Source organism: Drosophila teissieri, chromosome X (genome assembly GCF_016746235.2).
Source record: "Drosophila teissieri strain GT53w chromosome X, Prin_Dtei_1.1, whole genome shotgun sequence".
Classification (NCBI taxonomy): Eukaryota; Metazoa; Arthropoda; class Insecta; order Diptera; family Drosophilidae; genus Drosophila; species Drosophila teissieri.
This window is the reverse complement of record NC_053034.1, coordinates 1680489-1697348: the sequence shown is the minus strand read 5'-3', so window position 1 is coordinate 1697348 and position 16860 is coordinate 1680489. Positions and strand designations below refer to the sequence as shown.

The 16860-nt window shown below is 47.2% G+C and overlaps 3 protein-coding genes across 8 annotated transcripts in view; 2 read left to right on the top strand and 1 right to left on the bottom strand.

The window, feature by feature from the left end:
• Nucleotides 1–82: 82 nt before the first annotated feature.
• Nucleotides 83–2733, top strand: LOC122623636 (coatomer subunit delta). 2 transcript variants are annotated; one of them, XM_043802900.1, is made up of 8 exons: nucleotides 83–276; nucleotides 407–446; nucleotides 509–732; nucleotides 790–1202; nucleotides 1264–1458; nucleotides 1515–1828; nucleotides 1897–2008; nucleotides 2066–2733. In XM_043802900.1, exons 1-8 carry the CDS (start codon nucleotides 274–276, stop codon nucleotides 2358–2360), a joined length of 1596 nt encoding a protein of 531 aa, XP_043658835.1. In that variant the 5' UTR covers nucleotides 83–273; the 3' UTR covers nucleotides 2361–2733. The 2 variants fall into 2 exon arrangements, with proteins under 2 accessions (XP_043658835.1, XP_043658834.1); XM_043802899.1 differs by having other exon boundaries at nucleotides 1261–1458.
• Nucleotides 2734–2895: 162 nt separating this feature from the next.
• LOC122624520 lies at nucleotides 2896–3985 on the top strand. The gene is made up of 4 exons (XM_043804127.1): nucleotides 2896–3020; nucleotides 3091–3152; nucleotides 3215–3332; nucleotides 3533–3985. Exons 1-4 carry the CDS (start codon nucleotides 2986–2988, stop codon nucleotides 3618–3620), a joined length of 303 nt encoding a protein of 100 aa, XP_043660062.1. The 5' UTR covers nucleotides 2896–2985; the 3' UTR covers nucleotides 3621–3985.
• Nucleotides 3986–8901: 4916 nt separating this feature from the next.
• Nucleotides 8902–16860, bottom strand: part of LOC122623415 — a 65280-nt gene continuing 57321 nt past the window's right edge. For all 5 annotated transcript variants that reach the window (XM_043802570.1, XM_043802566.1, XM_043802567.1 and 2 more), the window contains one exon: nucleotides 8902–12016. In XM_043802570.1, coding sequence (XP_043658505.1) covers nucleotides 10164–12016 — 1853 coding nt within the window. In that variant the 3' untranslated portion in view covers nucleotides 8902–10163. The remainder of the gene's footprint in view (nucleotides 12017–16860) is intronic.

The following is a 16860-nucleotide window of genomic DNA, read 5'->3' as shown; positions in this document are numbered from 1 at the left end:
AAAAAAATGCCAGGGTATCCCACGGCCTAATCTTTTGGTCAGAGGCGCATTAACGCTGCGTTTCCGCAGTGGCTTTGGTCACACTACCCGCACTCACACAAAGCCACCGTAAACATTTTGTCGCAGAACCGAACACGTCAGCTACGCGGATTGTTTGTAAAACAACGTTTCTATCGCCCCGCAAATCCGATCCGTAGCAGCAGTCCTCCTGCGCCGTCCGCATCCGATCCGCGAAGTATTTTCCAGGGCTAAAACGTGAAACGCAGCAGCAAAATGGTAAGAGCCCCCGACCTACGCACACAAACACACACACAGGCACACACACCTACACGTCGGCGATTTTGGGGCTTATCGGGGCGGGGGTTACTGTATTCCGGTATTATCACTAAACCTATTCGGCTTGCAGGTACTCATTGCTGCGGCTGTCTGCACGAAGAATGGCAAAGGTGAGTGGCTTGCATGTGTTTTAAGAAACGAACCCTTTGGTTAACCCGCAATGTACACGCAGTGATTCTGTCACGTCAGTTCGTCGAGATGACGAAGGCACGCATCGAGGGTCTGCTGGCTGCCTTCCCCAAGCTGATGACTGCTGGCAAGCAGCATACCTACGTGGAGACGGACTCCGTGCGCTACGTCTACCAGCCGATGGAGAAACTTTACATGCTGCTCATTACCACCAAGGCCAGCAACATTCTGGAGGATCTGGAGACACTGCGCCTCTTCTCAAAAGTGGTGAGTTCCATACGGAAGTACTGAAGCCTCAGTGTTGATCAGCCACAACCTTTGCAGATTCCCGAGTATAGCCACTCGCTGGACGAGAAGGAGATAGTGGAGAACGCCTTTAATCTGATCTTCGCCTTCGACGAGATCGTGGCACTGGGCTACAGGGAGAGCGTCAACTTGGCCCAGATCAAGACCTTCGTAGAGATGGACTCACACGAGGAGAAGGTCTACCAGGCAGTGCGACAGACCCAGGAGCGTGAGGCCCGCCAAAAGATGCGCGAGAAGGCCAAGGAACTGCAGCGTCAGCGCATGGAAGCCAGCAAACGGGGTGGTCCCTCCCTGAGCGGCATGGGCGGCCGCAGCGGCGGCTTTAGCTCCGACGGATTCGGCAGTAGCGGCGTGAGCAGCAGCTCCGGTGCTTCCAGTGCCAACATCGGCATCACCTCCATCGATGTGGACACCAAATCCAAGGCGGCTGCGTAAGTACTTTCTCTCTATTTCATCTTGACCCTGGACTTATTGCTTCAATTTCATCAGCAGTAAACCAGCTTCCCGAAATGCCCTCAAGCTGGGTGGCAAGTCCAAGGACGTCGATAGTTTTGTGGATCAGCTGAAGAACGAGGGGGAGAAGATTGCCAATCTGGCACCGGCGCCGCCCGCTGGAAGTGCCAGTGCTGCAGCCAGCGCCAGTGCAGCAGCCAAGGCAGCCATTGCGTCGGACATTCACAAAGAGAGGTGGGTTTCAGCATGATTGTTTAGTTCATTATTAAATGCTTAACACCTACTTTCAGTGTACATCTGAAGATTGAGGACAAGCTGGTAGTGCGTCTGGGACGCGATGGTGGCGTGCAGCAGTTTGAGAACTCGGGCCTCCTCACGTTGCGCATTACGGACGAGGCATACGGCCGCATTTTGCTAAAGCTGTCTCCCAACCACACACAGGGCCTGCAGTTGCAGACCCACCCCAACGTGGACAAGGAGCTGTTTAAGTCGCGCACGACCATTGGACTAAAGAACTTGGGCAAACCGTTTCCCCTCAACACCGACGTGGGTGTGCTCAAGTGGCGCTTCGTCTCGCAGGACGAGTCGGCCATCCCACTGACCAGTAAGTTCACCACAACCACTACTTGCGTCTCGCTCATCCACGTGATTGTGCTTCTCGCTTTTTTCCAGTTAACTGCTGGCCATCGGATAATGGAGAAGGTGGATGCGATGTGAACATCGAGTACGAACTGGAGGCGCAGCAGCTGGAGCTGCAGGATGTGGCCATTGTCATTCCCTTGCCGTAAGTGCAGTATTTATATAGATGTGAACAAGATTACTCATTCAATTTCACACTCAGAATGAATGTGCAGCCTTCGGTGGCAGAGTACGACGGCACCTACAACTACGATTCACGCAAGCATGTGCTCCAGTGGCACATTCCCATAATCGACGCCGCCAACAAGTCCGGATCCATGGAGTTCAGCTGCAATGCCTCCATTCCGGGCGACTTCTTCCCCTTGCAGGTGTCCTTCGTCTCGAAAACGCCGTACGCGGGCGTGGTGGCCCAGGATGTGGTGCAGGTGGACAGCGAGGCGGCGGTCAAGTATTCGAGCGAATCGATTCTGTTTGTGGAGAAGTACGAGATCGTGTAGGCCACGCCGCTGGCCACGCCCACCTAAGTAGTACATAGATATACATAATTTTCCGGGGTCATCCGATGCGATGCAATGAATTCAACTGCTGCTGCATGTTGAAAACTATTTTTCCATGTTTGAACTCTAAATATTTATGGCGCAGACAGCTTCTCAAGGCGAGTAATTGATTCCAAAAAAAAGAAACACCATCAAAACCAATTAATTAAACTAATTTTGTGCACTCCAAGCGCTGCGTATAACGGTATCAAATAAATTAATTGCAATTAGTTGTAGTTGGCGATTGCAGTGTTTTGTTTCGTGTGCTTCGTCGCACCCCTTCAATTGGAGTATTTTGTATGTAAAATGCTATGAATAAACCATATACAATATACACAAAGTGCATTGTTTCTGGATTGTTTACTATAAGCAAACATTATATCTTTTTTTTAAACTGAAACCCGCATAATAAATTTGAGTCACGCTTTTTGAAGTGGTGCCCACTGTGCATGGATTCTTAACGCCCGGCTTGTTGGTATTGCAGTCTTCTCGGCGAGCGGTCACACTGGCCATTGTTTTGATTCTGTTCTTGCTTTGTTTTTTCACTGCTCGAGGTGTTCTACGTCGCGAAATAAAGACATCGCCCATGGAGCAGCAACTGGAGAAGGTCTTGGCGGAAATGTAAGGATCCTTGATGCGTCGATACCTGAGAGTACTGTGAATAAACCACAAATCCATAACATATTTGCAGCGCCGCACGGCAGGACACTGTAGGGGCTCTGCTGGCCAACCGCCAGGGATTGTGTTTGGGCAGTGAGTATCGATCGTTGCCGGTTAATTAGTGGCCATAGCATAATGCCGATGCATCTTTGCAGCCAAGGGAGACATTGATCCAAACGTGTCCGGCATCGGAATGGCCATTTCCGAGCAGGTGGCCAAGCTGGAGCCGAATGCCACGGTTCCGGCCACGATTTGCCTTTACAGCGGGAACAAGTAAGTGGGGAGTAGGACCTGAAGAGGCTCCATTCAAGGCTCCATTTGTAATCGAATACTCTCATTTTACTCTTATTTTGCTCCTATGTTCGTGGTGTTGGCGGTGATCAAGAGTAAAGTCTGTTGAAACAGTCATCTTTCAAAGCCAACGATTTATTGCTCTGCTGTGTATTAATAGACACCCATTTATTTCCCTACAGACGCTGTGTCATCCAGAAGGATGGCGAGATCACGGGCGTTATCTTCAAGCAGCAGACGGGTACATCGGCGACCGCCACCAGCAACTAACAAAAGTTGGGGCCTCAATCGCAACTCTCAGGCCAAATACGCAAGTCAAGATACGGATACAAAGCTAGATACAGATACATATATCTTCCAAGTCGCGCCCGCTTCGCTCGATTCGCCCGATGGCAGCGCCTGTTACATTTGTCTCTCATTCTAACCGATAACCATAAGCATTGTTTTGTACGACTCGCATAGCATTAAGCATTACGGATTACGCATTAAGCACTGCTGTTACTTGATCTTATTTGTCTTAACCAGTCTAGCGCCATCAACATGTACATACATAATGACTTTGTACGATTAAGCCCCAGAAAGTGAACACACCATATACACCAATTAAATTTATAGCGATGAAGCAAGCCAGCTAAGAGCTTTTGAACTTGGCCATTTACTCGATTTTCAAACGTAATTACTCAATCATAACGGCGTGGTGCGCTTCGTGCTGCAGTCTCTTGCACATTTTCCGGGTTTGCATTTCGGGTTGGGTGCACCGCATCGAGGAAATGCCAGCGCCCACGTCATGTAAGAAGTTGCACACATACGTGAACGTGGACGTGGCATGCTGCATGCAACAAGGCGGTAACAATGCAGCGGTATCAGTAGTGCCAGCAGACAAATTGCTGCGCATTCCGCAGCCCACGGGCCATGCTATCCACAGTACAGTCGAACCTCAATAGCGCGGGCTTACTCAATTAAAGAGAAATTGTTTCAGACTTCAATAACTAATCGCAATATTAGCACATTTACTTGCGAAGTCCTTGTTGATTGGCATTAACTTTTCATGCCTTCGTTCGCTTTAGGCGGCGTTTGCTGTAATTGGAAAGTAGCCGTACACGAGAGGTGTGGCGCCCAAAATCTACAAGAAATCTCCAATCCCTGGTTCCATGTTCCTTGTGCCACCGCCGCGAGGAGGAGCTCGTTTGGTTGGTTTTGCGTCTCGGATATTCAGGCACATCTGCCAGGTAAACCCACTCTGTTTGTGCCTTGTGTCTACCTGTTGCAGCCTTGAACTTTCACCAGGGGCACTGGCGACCCACGTGTGGCGTCTAGGCCTCCGTCGTTGCCTCTTTTACGTTTTTTTTCCCACCTCCGTGGGTGTCGAAAAGCTGCGGCTGTGCAAGGTAAACACCACAGAGACAACAAAGTTGATAAAACACGACAAAAACAACAAATGAGCACCGAAATTGGCACCAAGGTGCGTTTGTTTAGCCGCCTCAATAAAGCCTTCAACTTGAATTAAGCGTTCACTCGGATGGATCCCCATGTGACCACTGATGACCTATCTCCGTGTTTGTTCGCGTCCGTCAGACATGGAGAACCCCACTTACAATTTTCCCGCTTTGGAACCTTTATTACCCATACGCAGCGTTGTCCCAAAAACACAAGGCATTACAGAAGTATTCTATTCCAATTTTTGAAATTACACCATGTCATGACTACTTCTAGAAATTGACGTGAGTATACCGAATGCCGAACGCAGCGAACATTAACCCACATTTGTGAGCTTCACTTTCGTTTTTATAGAACTGAAAGCACGACGCGGAAAACTGGTTACCTTTCCCAACGAAAGTTCCACAGCGAGATGATTCACGTTGCAGTCGAAGAGAAATTCCAAAGTACGGCGCTGCATTTTTCACATACATAGCGAAATCTGATCTGATCCACAAATAAGAAAAACACTATCTGATGATGGTAACGACTATCAACGATACGAGAAACAATGCGTTAAATAAACTAAGAACATGACCAAAAGGTCGTAATAAGAAGCGACAATAATAAGAAGAAACAAGGTGCAGGAATAAACAGTCTTCCAAAATTATACGATTTTTGTTTATAAAAATTCAAGGAATCGTCTGAATATGGAATGTCATATATCGTTGAACTCGTAATAAAATTTCCCATCGGGTGGCGTTCACGGAATAAAATGTTACATTTTGGCCATTTTTCGCAAAAAATGATGATGGTACCCCTTACAAAAAATGCAAAATTTTGAAAAAAATGTTTTTTTGGAAATCTTAAAAAACGTGATAGGGGTTTTTAATTGGGATCATTAGCTGTACAAAACAGTAATTTGTATGGCTGTGTGACGATTTTCAAGAAAGTTATGATGAAAACCCCGCCGAAAAATATCAATTTTTGCCTTATCCTCATTTTTTGCCCAAAAATAATTGGTTTTTTGTTTACAGAAATTTAAGGAATCGTCTGAATATGGAATGTTATATATCGTTGAACTCGTAATAAAATTTCCAATCGAATGGCGTCCCAGACTTGAAATGTTTAATTTATGCCATTTTTCGCAAAAAATGATGATGGTACCCTTACCAAAAATGCGAAAATTTGGCCAAAAATTATTTTTACAAAGTCGGTTCAAAAGTGATATGGTTGGTTAGTATGGGTAATTAGGAGTAAAAAAATGTACTTCGTTTAACATTCCGACCATTTTTAGTCAAGTTATACCGAAAATACCAATCGTAAATATTGAAATTTTGCCGAAAATCGTTTTTCTGTGTTTTTGCGAATATTATTATCAGTTTTTTGTTCACAGCATTCCAAATATTGATCTGAATATGGAAAGTCATATCTCGTTGAACTCGTAATCAAATTCCCCATCGGATGACGTTCACAGATTAAAATGTTCAATTTCGGCCAATTTTTGCAAAATTTAATGATGTTACCCCTTACAAAAAAAACAACATTTTGAAAAAAATTTTTTTTTTTGAATTCCCCATGGAAGTTATAGGGGTTGATAGCTATGACAATTAGCTGTGCAAAAAATCAATTTTTACGTATGTGCTCCGTTTTGTTGCCAAGTTATAAAGAAAAGTCGTCAAAATAATGAGTATTTCTGTCTGTATTTTGGTCAATTTGGAGCGCCATAGCTCGATGACACTCTAGCCTTTCTTGATTTTTGGGTGTAACATCTCATCTTGATCTTGGATGATTATGTCATGGGCAGTGCCAACTATCACGTCATCGTGCACATTCTATATCATGGGATATGCGATCAAATAGAACTTCATTGGGCATTATCGAAAATCAATGGGCAGCAATTACTTGCTTTTTATAGCAAAGCCGCAAAGAGGTAGGCTGATCAACAGGTGACGCAAAATCACTCAAAATATACAAATATGCCACAGTGACGACTACTTCTTGTTAAACAAGAGAGATCGCTACAGTAGAGTTCCTCGACTATTGGATACCCGTTACTTGGCAAACATTCAACATTCTTTTTGGCCTATTCACAGAAATTGACAACAAAAAATCAATAAAAATCTCCCTTTTCGAAAACGCTCTCTTCTGCCTGTTACATACTTTTCAACGAATCTAGTATACCCTCTTACTCTACGAGTAACGGGTATAAAAACAAGCTGACGCTCATGAATCATCGGATTGGGGAACTCGATTTCGGGCTTTCGCCTTATTTGGTCGCTTCTAAAGCTGATTCGAAATTGGAATATTGCACAATCTTCGTGAATCATTGACCATTTGGCCGAATGCCATTGCTTGGCATCTGGTCAGTTAGCCCCCAGTTACTATCAGTTACCAGCTACCATATACCATCCAGAATGTAATGCCTCGAACTTCAAGGCGACTGCCAAATAGAATCAATCAAACTGCACTTGCACTGCAATTGGTTATGGAGGAGTGTGTTCTGGCCAGCCGTGACGACTTTCAAGTGGTCATATCTAATTGCCTCACTTTGGGGCAAGATTTGCATGCCACCCATGGGAGTCGTCGACTGACTGTCTGTCTGGCCGAAAGCCTTAAATGGGAAAATGGAATATTGAAAGATCGCTCAATGCGCGATGCTATCATCTATCTATCTATCGCCCTTCCCATATTGAGTCTCCCGACTCGGATTCTCGGATTCTCGGCCAGCGATTGCATAATCTCGTTTCGGCAAGTGTGTTGTGCTAGAGATTTCGGTTTCGTGCACGGGGCATTACCTATAGATCGCCATGCCATATATACCAGAAGCCAACACATCCGAACACATCCCATCCCAACTCTGCCTATATACCAGACAATTAAAACAATTGATGCGATTTCTCGCACAAATGTGCCAAACACGAACGTTCAATTTATATTTAGTCGATCGCCTTCATCCGTCAAATGATCGTCAATGGCCCCCTCGCGCCCTCTTGCGACCCATCTGCCCCCCTTTTCGGTCATGAGCCACTGGCAAGAAACTAAATCGATTCAAAATCGATCAGTGATCGCTGATCTGGCGTTTTGCTGGCTGGCGCCTGGAGCAACTGCATTGTGTATTGACTTATCGCAAAACCACTACAATCTCTCGTTAGACCAAAGACACAAGTGTTAAGCCAACTTTTTTCGTCAGATACGCACTCTCATGCCCGCACCTCTGGTCTGGAATCACTGGAGTCACTGGAGTCACTTTCTACTTTCACTGCTGCACACCACTGCTGGAGTTCACTTCGCACTTGGGCGCTAACATGACGGGAATTGACGTCAGCGATGGTTGGTGACGGTGACCTCCGGCCACTGGGCTGATCCACTGGCGCCCGCTGACCAGGATCGGTGACTATAGGAGTACATCTAATGTCACATCAAATGGACCATGTGTACCTAGGGGCGGAGTCTGCGGCGCAGATGCGTGAAATACCTGATCTCGAGCGCCCGTTGATTGCTAATTACTTAGTTGGGCAAACACTATTTGTATATGTACTCAAGAGAACCTCAGCTGATCACACAGATCAGCGCTTCCGCAAAGTTGGCTCGACGGCATTATGGCTTTTGGCCGCAGGTGTGGGTATAATACTGTGTAATGTGTCCAAGGGTTATGGTTATCAGCTGCGGGTTACAGGTTGATTGCCACCTACCGCCGATATCCGAAGGGTAGCTACCCAGCAGCTAGCTGCTAACTACGCCTAACGACGTCTCCCTTATCCATCCGCTGACCTCGCCAAGTCGGCTGAAACACATGCGGTTTGATCTTGATCGCCGCGCTAAGGTAACGCGGTTTGTAAGTACGAAGCCCGTAAGTAGAAGCCCGTTTGTTTGGCCAAGGTAAATAGGTACATCTAAATTAAGAGGCATGCGCAGGTATGGTATTCTAGATAACATTGTTATTTTCTATTAAATTACCACATGCCACATGTGGAAGAAATTCGGCTGCAATGACGTCAGCGGCGGTCACGCTTAATACTCCCGATTGATACCCAAGCTAAAGGGTAGACTGACTGGGTTTCCCTGGGTTTCCATGCCAGAAATAAGAACAACTGCTGTGAGTTAGTTTAGTTTTAGACAAATCTTTGTTGCTTTTATTCTCTTGAAATTTTCGTTGTGCATTTGCATTACTCTTCTCATTCTTTCCGTTCAATATAAAGACATCTGCTTGGTGCAGTGTACATATTTGTGCTGAAACTTATTCTGCTAGGAACATCGATTTTCAAATAAAGTATTCCTCGGCTCGTTTCACAAATGGAACAGAATCGAGGAACAATAGTTAAACGTCGACAGTTTCTGGAGAGAAAATGAAAAGTATTTCTTAGCCTAGGATGGAGTTCAATGTGGAAAATTGTACACTTGAAGAAATTTTCAATGAACTTGTCGCGTGATTCGTTAAATAAATAATCAAAACGTTTGCAGAAAACATAAGGTTAACCTAACTTACGATTATGCATAGTGTATAAAGTAGTTCAAGTTAAACTTTACTTTCCTTCGTTTCCTTTTGTATATGAGATGCTTTATTCGTAAAAAAATAAAAATAAAAATAAACGAAATGATTGGCGGTAAAAAAAAACGAAACGAAACGAAACGATACAAAACGAAAACTAATGGTAAATGATAAATGAAAGATAAATGGAGTGATTTTAGTTGAAAGTTTTGGTCGAAAATTAAACTTATTTGGATTGCCTTTCTTTTGCGTTTCTTAACAAAATAATGTGTGTGCGGGTATGTATATATTTTTGTATTTTTGCATTTTTGTATTTTTCTATTCTTTTTGTAAGCTTTTACTTTTCATTTCCGTTTGTCGTGTAAATATGTGAGAAAGTGAAAAAACATCACAGTTAAAACTTCAGTACATTTTCTCGTGGTTCGAAATTAATCAAGAAAAAAAAAAACAATATGTGTATATACATATGTAGATTAAAGTACTATTTCTCTATAAATATACGCTTACAAAATGTACCTTATGTACCGCATATAATTATGTGCTTATCCTCCTCTTTCCTTATTCCTCTTTCCTCTTTCCTCCTTCCTCATTCCTCGCTTGCTCTTCTCTCGCCATTTTTTGTCATTTCAATTTTGCGATTTACTTTATATATACGCCGAGCGAACCCCTGGCAATGGGGCCCTATATACATTATGTACGAGCTTAACCGAGATAAGTCAGTTAGTCGGTGTTATAGAAACCGATTGCCAGGTGAGCAACCCAGCTGAGATTTTACGATTGTGTTTTGTTTGTGTTTGAATACAGTACTAGTACAAACTAGGCGAACTAGTACCTACTGGCTTAACAACTAAAAGTACTTGCTGGCCCCCAAATGTTACCGATCCGCCCCCCGCGATCGAGCCCCCTCAATCGTCCCAGCTCCAAGTGGGATCCAGCTCGCGGTTGACCCTCCACAGCATCAGCTCCATGCAGGCCCGCGAGTCCTCGAAGCTGCTGTGTCCCGTGGTGCCATCACCGCTCTGGATCTCCCGCTTCAGGTGCACCTTGGTCAGGTGACGCAGGGCGCGGCGGTAGGGAAACCCACTGCAGTGCGGGAAGCTGATGGAGGTGTCGATCAGGGTGTTGTGCACCAAGCGCAGTGCCCGCAGATCGTTGTCCAGCCCGTGTCCGATGAGGATGGTGTCCGCCGTGATCAGCTCGAGCAGATCCCGCTGCACCTCGGCCAGACTCTTGGCTCCGGAACGCAGATCCCTTTCCGTAATGCCCGAATACTGGGTGTTGTAGTCAATTATGTCGCACTCGGGCCGAACAAAATGCTCATACACCAATTGGCCATTGAGTGCCACCAGGGAGACCTTGGTCACGTCCAGACCACGACCCGTATAGCTCATCTCGCAGTCCAGGGCGTACACGGCGGGCTCGTCCTCGCCGGATCCTCGCTGCTCGGTCCTAACGAAGTCGTAGTAGGGCCCATTGACCCCCACCACCGATCCCGTCCACACATGCCGGTCGCCCAGGCAGCATCCCGGCGAGGATTCCTCGCCCTCGTTGCAGCACGTCCAGCGTCCGTGGCAGACGCCATCGTAGTAGCGTTGGTACTTGCCGGAGTGGTAGTGGCACTCCTCGTGGGTCAGGTATTGGCCCGTCAGCTCGTCCACCAGAAAGTGGCGCTTGCAGCGCGCACAGGGCTTGGCCAGACTCCTTTCCACCTGCACATACTGGCAGTACTTGAGCTCGAGACTCAGCTCGGCGTCGCCGGCGGAGGAGGACGATAGGTTCGAGGACTCGCACTCGCTGCCGCTCCACTCGCCGCCCGATTCGGAGTCCAAGGAGCGGGGCGAACTGTTGCCGGAGTCGGTCGAGGTGGCCACCTCCTCCTCAGCGCGGTTGGTCAGTCCGTCGTGGTAGTTGATCACCGTGACTGCCGGTGCGGTTTCCGCCAGCGCAGCTGCGAAGCTCATGTGCGGCAGGCACTTGAAGATTTCGATGGCGCCCTCATGGACCACCGACTCCACGGGAAAGCCGTACACCCTCAGCAGATGGTGATCTATGATGTGCCGACGCAGTTGCTGCACCACGGCCGTGTCGTCCAGATCCAGTTGCTCGTACTGGCGGAGGGGAGGCACCAGGAAGTTGGCGTTCTGGCGACCACGCTCCCGCTCCCGCCGCCATTCCAGAGCGGCTCCCGGCATCAAGGAGCGTTCGATCCGCTTCCGATTGCCATTGGCGTGGGGGGAACTGGTGGGCGAACTGGTGGGCGAGCTCAGCGCAGAGGAGGAGCTGCTGTCGCAAGTCTTCCGCTGACCGTTGCCGCCGTGTTTGACCATGTTGCTGTCGGAATTGTTGATGCTGCTGCTGCACTTTGCGGACTTCTTGTTCCTGCCGCGCTTCTGCTGTTGCTGCTGCTGCTGCTGCTGTTGTTGCTGCTGCTGCTGGCTGTTGTTGCTGCTGGGATTGGGCTGCTGCTGGCGCCACTTGGCATTCGCCTGCTTGACCTTCTGGCCCGCAATGGGGCCAGCTGCTCCGGTCCTCTGGCCATTCTGGTCAGGATTGCGAGTCTGCTGGCCGGACGGCTTTTGCTGGCGCTTCGATCGACTCTTGCTGCTGCCTGCCACATGGTTGTGGAAGGTGTTGCTGCCGGCGCTTGAGTTGCCCTTCGGTTTGTTCAGGAGCTCGCTAGTGGAGTCTATGTCCTCGCTGGTCGCCTCGCTGCTGGTGCTATTGCGATGGCCCGGATTGTGCTGGCCTAGGAATTTGTCTGCAAGAGAAGGGGAAGGGAGTGGGGAATTAATTTAAATAGGTACACCATTTTCGCAGCTCTGTGATCCAAAGCAGATCCAAACCGATCGCAAGCAGTTACATTTGATGGGTTTATGAGTTTAGTTTATGAGTTTAGTTTGTAACTGAACCGATTTTACAAGTATTACAAGTAGCTTTGATTAATTTTTAATAAATTAGAAATCATGATTTTAGTTTTTCGTAAAACAACTTCTTTATGGGTTATTAAAATTAAACTGCCACCTATTCAAATTCGAATATATTCAAACAACTCAACGCAATGGACTTCTATTTATTAAACTCTGCATTTAATTCATTAGGCAAATCTCACGATCCTATTACCATAAAATAAAATGTTCGTTTGGAAATTCAGATTTCTGATAACACCCTCGTACTCGCACACACACAGGCGCAGTCGGCTAATGCTCGACACACACGCTTATCAACAGAACCACGTGCTTTAGAGTTTTGCTCGTTTTCCACCTCTCTGTTTTACTATTCAGTACACTCAGAACATTTGGGCTGTATGAAATGTCAAATGAAATACTAATCTTATTAAATGCAGAGTGTGATCTATCGCAGTTTCGAGTGTTTAATAAATACAAGTCCATAGGTCGATTTTTGAATGGTAGCCATTATTGCCAACTGAAACAAGTGCATTTGAACCAGGTATGTATGTATGTATGAATGTCTTAAGTGTTCAAGTGACAAAGTGAACTTATTTCTCTCCGTGCAAGTGTACGTATTTAAGTTTCGAGTGTGTGATTTGATTTAGGGAAGGTTACGCATGACTGGAAATTGACGCATGTGCGGGTTTCCTTCCCGACTTTTCGCCAATTCAGCTTATTTGGTTGCCACCCAGGGGGTGGGGCTCGTTCGGAGGGGCAGCCAGGGGGGCTAGGGGGGCCAGGGGGGCCAGGGGCCAGGTGGCTCGCGTTGACGCATTACAATTATAGATGTTTATTATGACTATTATGTGCCCGTTGCTGCTTCCGCATTTAGCTCATCGCTTCTCACTTCTCGTTCTGAACGAATAACTCGGATCCATTGGCTTCCAGGTTCCACGTTCCTGGTTTGCGGACCAGGTTTTGTTGCCAAGCCCCAAGAAAGGGTTTTAAGGGAGCCAGTGCAATACATACAATAGTTTACTTATCTATCAGTTATCCTACAGTTGAAGCACTTCCGAGCAAAACTCGCACAAAACTCGCACGAAACTCGGTCATGTGGTGCGTCTTCCTGTTCCGGCACCCGACTTTCTTATCTGCCACTTTGCATGGCCACTTCCGCTTCCCAGCAGCTACCAGCGCACTTGGGTTAAGAGCGCTCGAGCACTTCCTTAACACCCACGTGCTCCCCAAGAGCTACATCAACGGATATCGGATATAGAGTACTATGGAGTACACCCCCTCCTTGGGGGCCCAGAAAGCGGCAGCCACTCGGGCCAGCCACTGAAATTGAATTTCAATGCGCGCATAGATAAATCATATGGCAGGTGGGTTTGTTGACTTCGCCCGGACGCCGAAGGACGCCGGGCCACTAAGCACCCAGACGTGAGCTGGAAGCCCAAAGAGCCGATGGGATCACCAGGGCGGTGGGAAATGATATTGGCTGGATCGGGGGGTTATGGTTTACATATGTATGTGCACATGTACATATGTACTCGCGCATGGGTGTGTGGGTATGTCCATCACGTATGATGGCAGAGTACATGGGGCGTCGAGTGCGTGGTCAGCGATTAGATAAGGCGTGGCCGGTTTTGGGCGTGTTTCGGCTTCTGGCCGGCCATCTGTCCATCTGACCATCTGTCCGACTCTCGGAAGCCCATCGAAAATCAGCAAATAGTGCTTTCCAAGCGCTTTTTATGACAGGCCCTATAATGGAGCACTATCGGCGACCGAAGCACGCGCCGAACTTGGCAAGCAGCCTTGAAAGCAGCAGAAAGCATAGAAGAACTTATAATATTTGTACGGCCGACCGAAAGGTAAACATAGCGAAATTTATGATCGAGGGTTTTGGGGCGCAAGAAGGCGGTATAACTATGCATTGGGTAAATGGAACTCTGGTAGTAGGACCCGAACCCACATGCCTAACTTAACTTAACCTATTGCGTCGTGCCCAAGACGAAACGGCTATTTATAAGATCGTCTTTATGACCAAGTGATAATGGCCAGCTCCAAGGGCATTCAATCTCTCGCCGTAGGCAGACCTTAACCTTAGGAGGGGTAACAAAAAACACTCGAGAGCCCGCGATTAGATAGTTTAGTTAAATAAGTGAGACTAATGTTAATCCATGAGTACACGCAGTGTGTGGGGAACATATGGTAGGAGCACTCGACTGGCGTAGGAATTGAATATAATTGGATAATTGGCAGAACTTGGGAGATTGCCTAACTCCTGTTCCCAGCCCAAGTATTCATATTCTACAAATTCATATATTGTGGGCATCGAGCTGAAGCGCTTGCCTGCCATGTGCGAGAATTGAGTTCCTGTGTCTAGACTGAAGGCTACCCACATTTGGTTACCGGGCGGCGATAAGATGTGCGTGTCCAGGGGCCCACAGTTCTCCCAAACTCCCGACTGACCAATTTGCAGTTACCTACGGCAACAGCGTCCAAAAGTTGCCTCGAGTGCCGCGATTGTCTTCGCCGCACCTGTGATTGTGATTGTGATTGTAATTCTTATTCTGATTATGATTTCGATTTCGACTTCGTTTCTGATTGTGAGGCGAGTGTGGTCGAGCGCCGAAAGTCGCCATTCTAATCAGTCCTCTTCTGATGCGGCAATCCCGAAATATCAAATCACGCCAACCAATTTCACGGGTAGCAAATATGAATTTCACAGCTGTTGCTGTTGCCTGTTGGCTGTTGGCTGGAGATAGCCCTTGCCTGGCGACGGTGACGATGAACTGATATTCGTGTGGGCACCACACCAGTGACGCAACGTTTGCCATAACTCACAGGTATCATCATCACGTCATCATGAGGCAGGCAAACCCATTTGAATGCCCAGTATTACACAGCATCCCAGGTGGTGCTCGGAGTGCCCAGTCCAGTGTCCGCAGTATAATGTTGTGCGACTTAAAAACGACCTTCGACTTTATGCGTCGCTTCCTGTGCCAAGACAACGAACAAAATTACTCGTCTCGCAATTGGTTTGTGCATTTTTAATGAGCCCGAAAACTTGGCTTTGAACCGAGCAGCTGAGCGAAAAACATATAACTATGATACTATCATACTATCATACTATGGTACTGTGGTACTAGTTAATGGTGGCCAAGCGAGCACAGCGCGCTCACGTATGTCACCACATCCCGTCGTCGTCAGTCCAAAGTTTGGCACAGTCCAATAGTCGCCTCTGGTGTAAGCCATATACCATATACCATATGCCATATACACACAGCACGGGCTTTAATAATCACACATACTATAGGTATATAACGACGCATGCGGCTGCCGTGCGTATGCAAAATGCGGGCATTGAGGTCAGCAGAAGGGGGACGAAGATTTAATAATCTCCAGCCGAAAGCAAAACAAAAGCTGCGATTCGAAAGAGCAATCAAAACGACTGACTGAATATGGGGTAAATCTAGATATGCGTGAGTTGCACATAGACACCTCCAAACCATTAGATAATACCACTGGCCACTGGCCACTGGTCACTGGTCTGTTGCTCCAGAATGAGAAGGCGATGGATAATAATCTTGATGTGCTAATTGGGTGTGCTCGAAAATATTTACTTTCCGCTAAATGTTCTAGGAATAGCCTAATAGCATACAAAAGGATGGGTGTATTACGCTTTATAAGCTCCATAAGCAGAGCATATTCTTAGAACAATAATCCTTCTACTAAAAAGGGCTTGTGGCGAGGAAGGGGTAATAAAGATAGCTGCGATATAGCTGGGAATATACGAGTAGTCGAGAACGCAGATGTAATCCATGGGGAAACTAGAATTCTATCTTTGTAGCTGTGACATAATAAGCGAGAATCCGTTGCCCATTGAACTTTCTCCTCCAGCCTCGCTGATCTCACAGAGCTCACAGATCTCACTGATCTTTGGCCCCCAGGCCTGGCTCAGATCAGATCAGATGGGATGGTGTCGTATTGGAGACACGGACTCAGACAATGGGTAAATGGCCGGTGGCTAAACGGCGAACACGTTGACCTTGACTATTGCCGGCGGCGGGGGGAATCACAGACGCCGGAGACTGAGAGGCACTGGGAGGCTGGATGGTTGGATGGATGGATGACTGGGGTGGGTCGTCGAGGGGTTAAGTGGAGGGGCGTTGCGAGCTACTATTCCACGGATTGGCAGAGATGTGCGAATGGTGATGATGATGGGGCGCTCATCACGATGAAGTGCCCGACCGAGCTGAACAACAGCAATGCACGGATTTGCGAGCACTTCTACGGTTGCGTAGTGCGACTACGGATTTCGGACGGTAGCGGTCTTTAATGGGTTAATAATGCGAGCTGGCGTGTGTGTAGAGTGCACACTGGGAGTAATGGAAATAGATCGACAAAACTAAAAATAAATGTGCATAAATGTGCACCAATGGACGTAACACCGAGGTGGCTGTGGCTGTGGCTGTGCAGTTGCCCAAAATGGCAATCCTAAAACGAGTCCCCCGAAGATACCACATGCTTATACCATATATAGCCCCAAATCGAACTTGTGGGGCGTAAAAAACGCATTCTGCGAATGTCGGCCGGCGTGGAAAACATTCCTCTTGCCATACATCGTCTAGATATAATGTCAATTGAGACAATGCTTCCAAGTCCAAGACCAAGACCAAGGTTTCTGGCCAAATGCATAGCCTGGAAAATG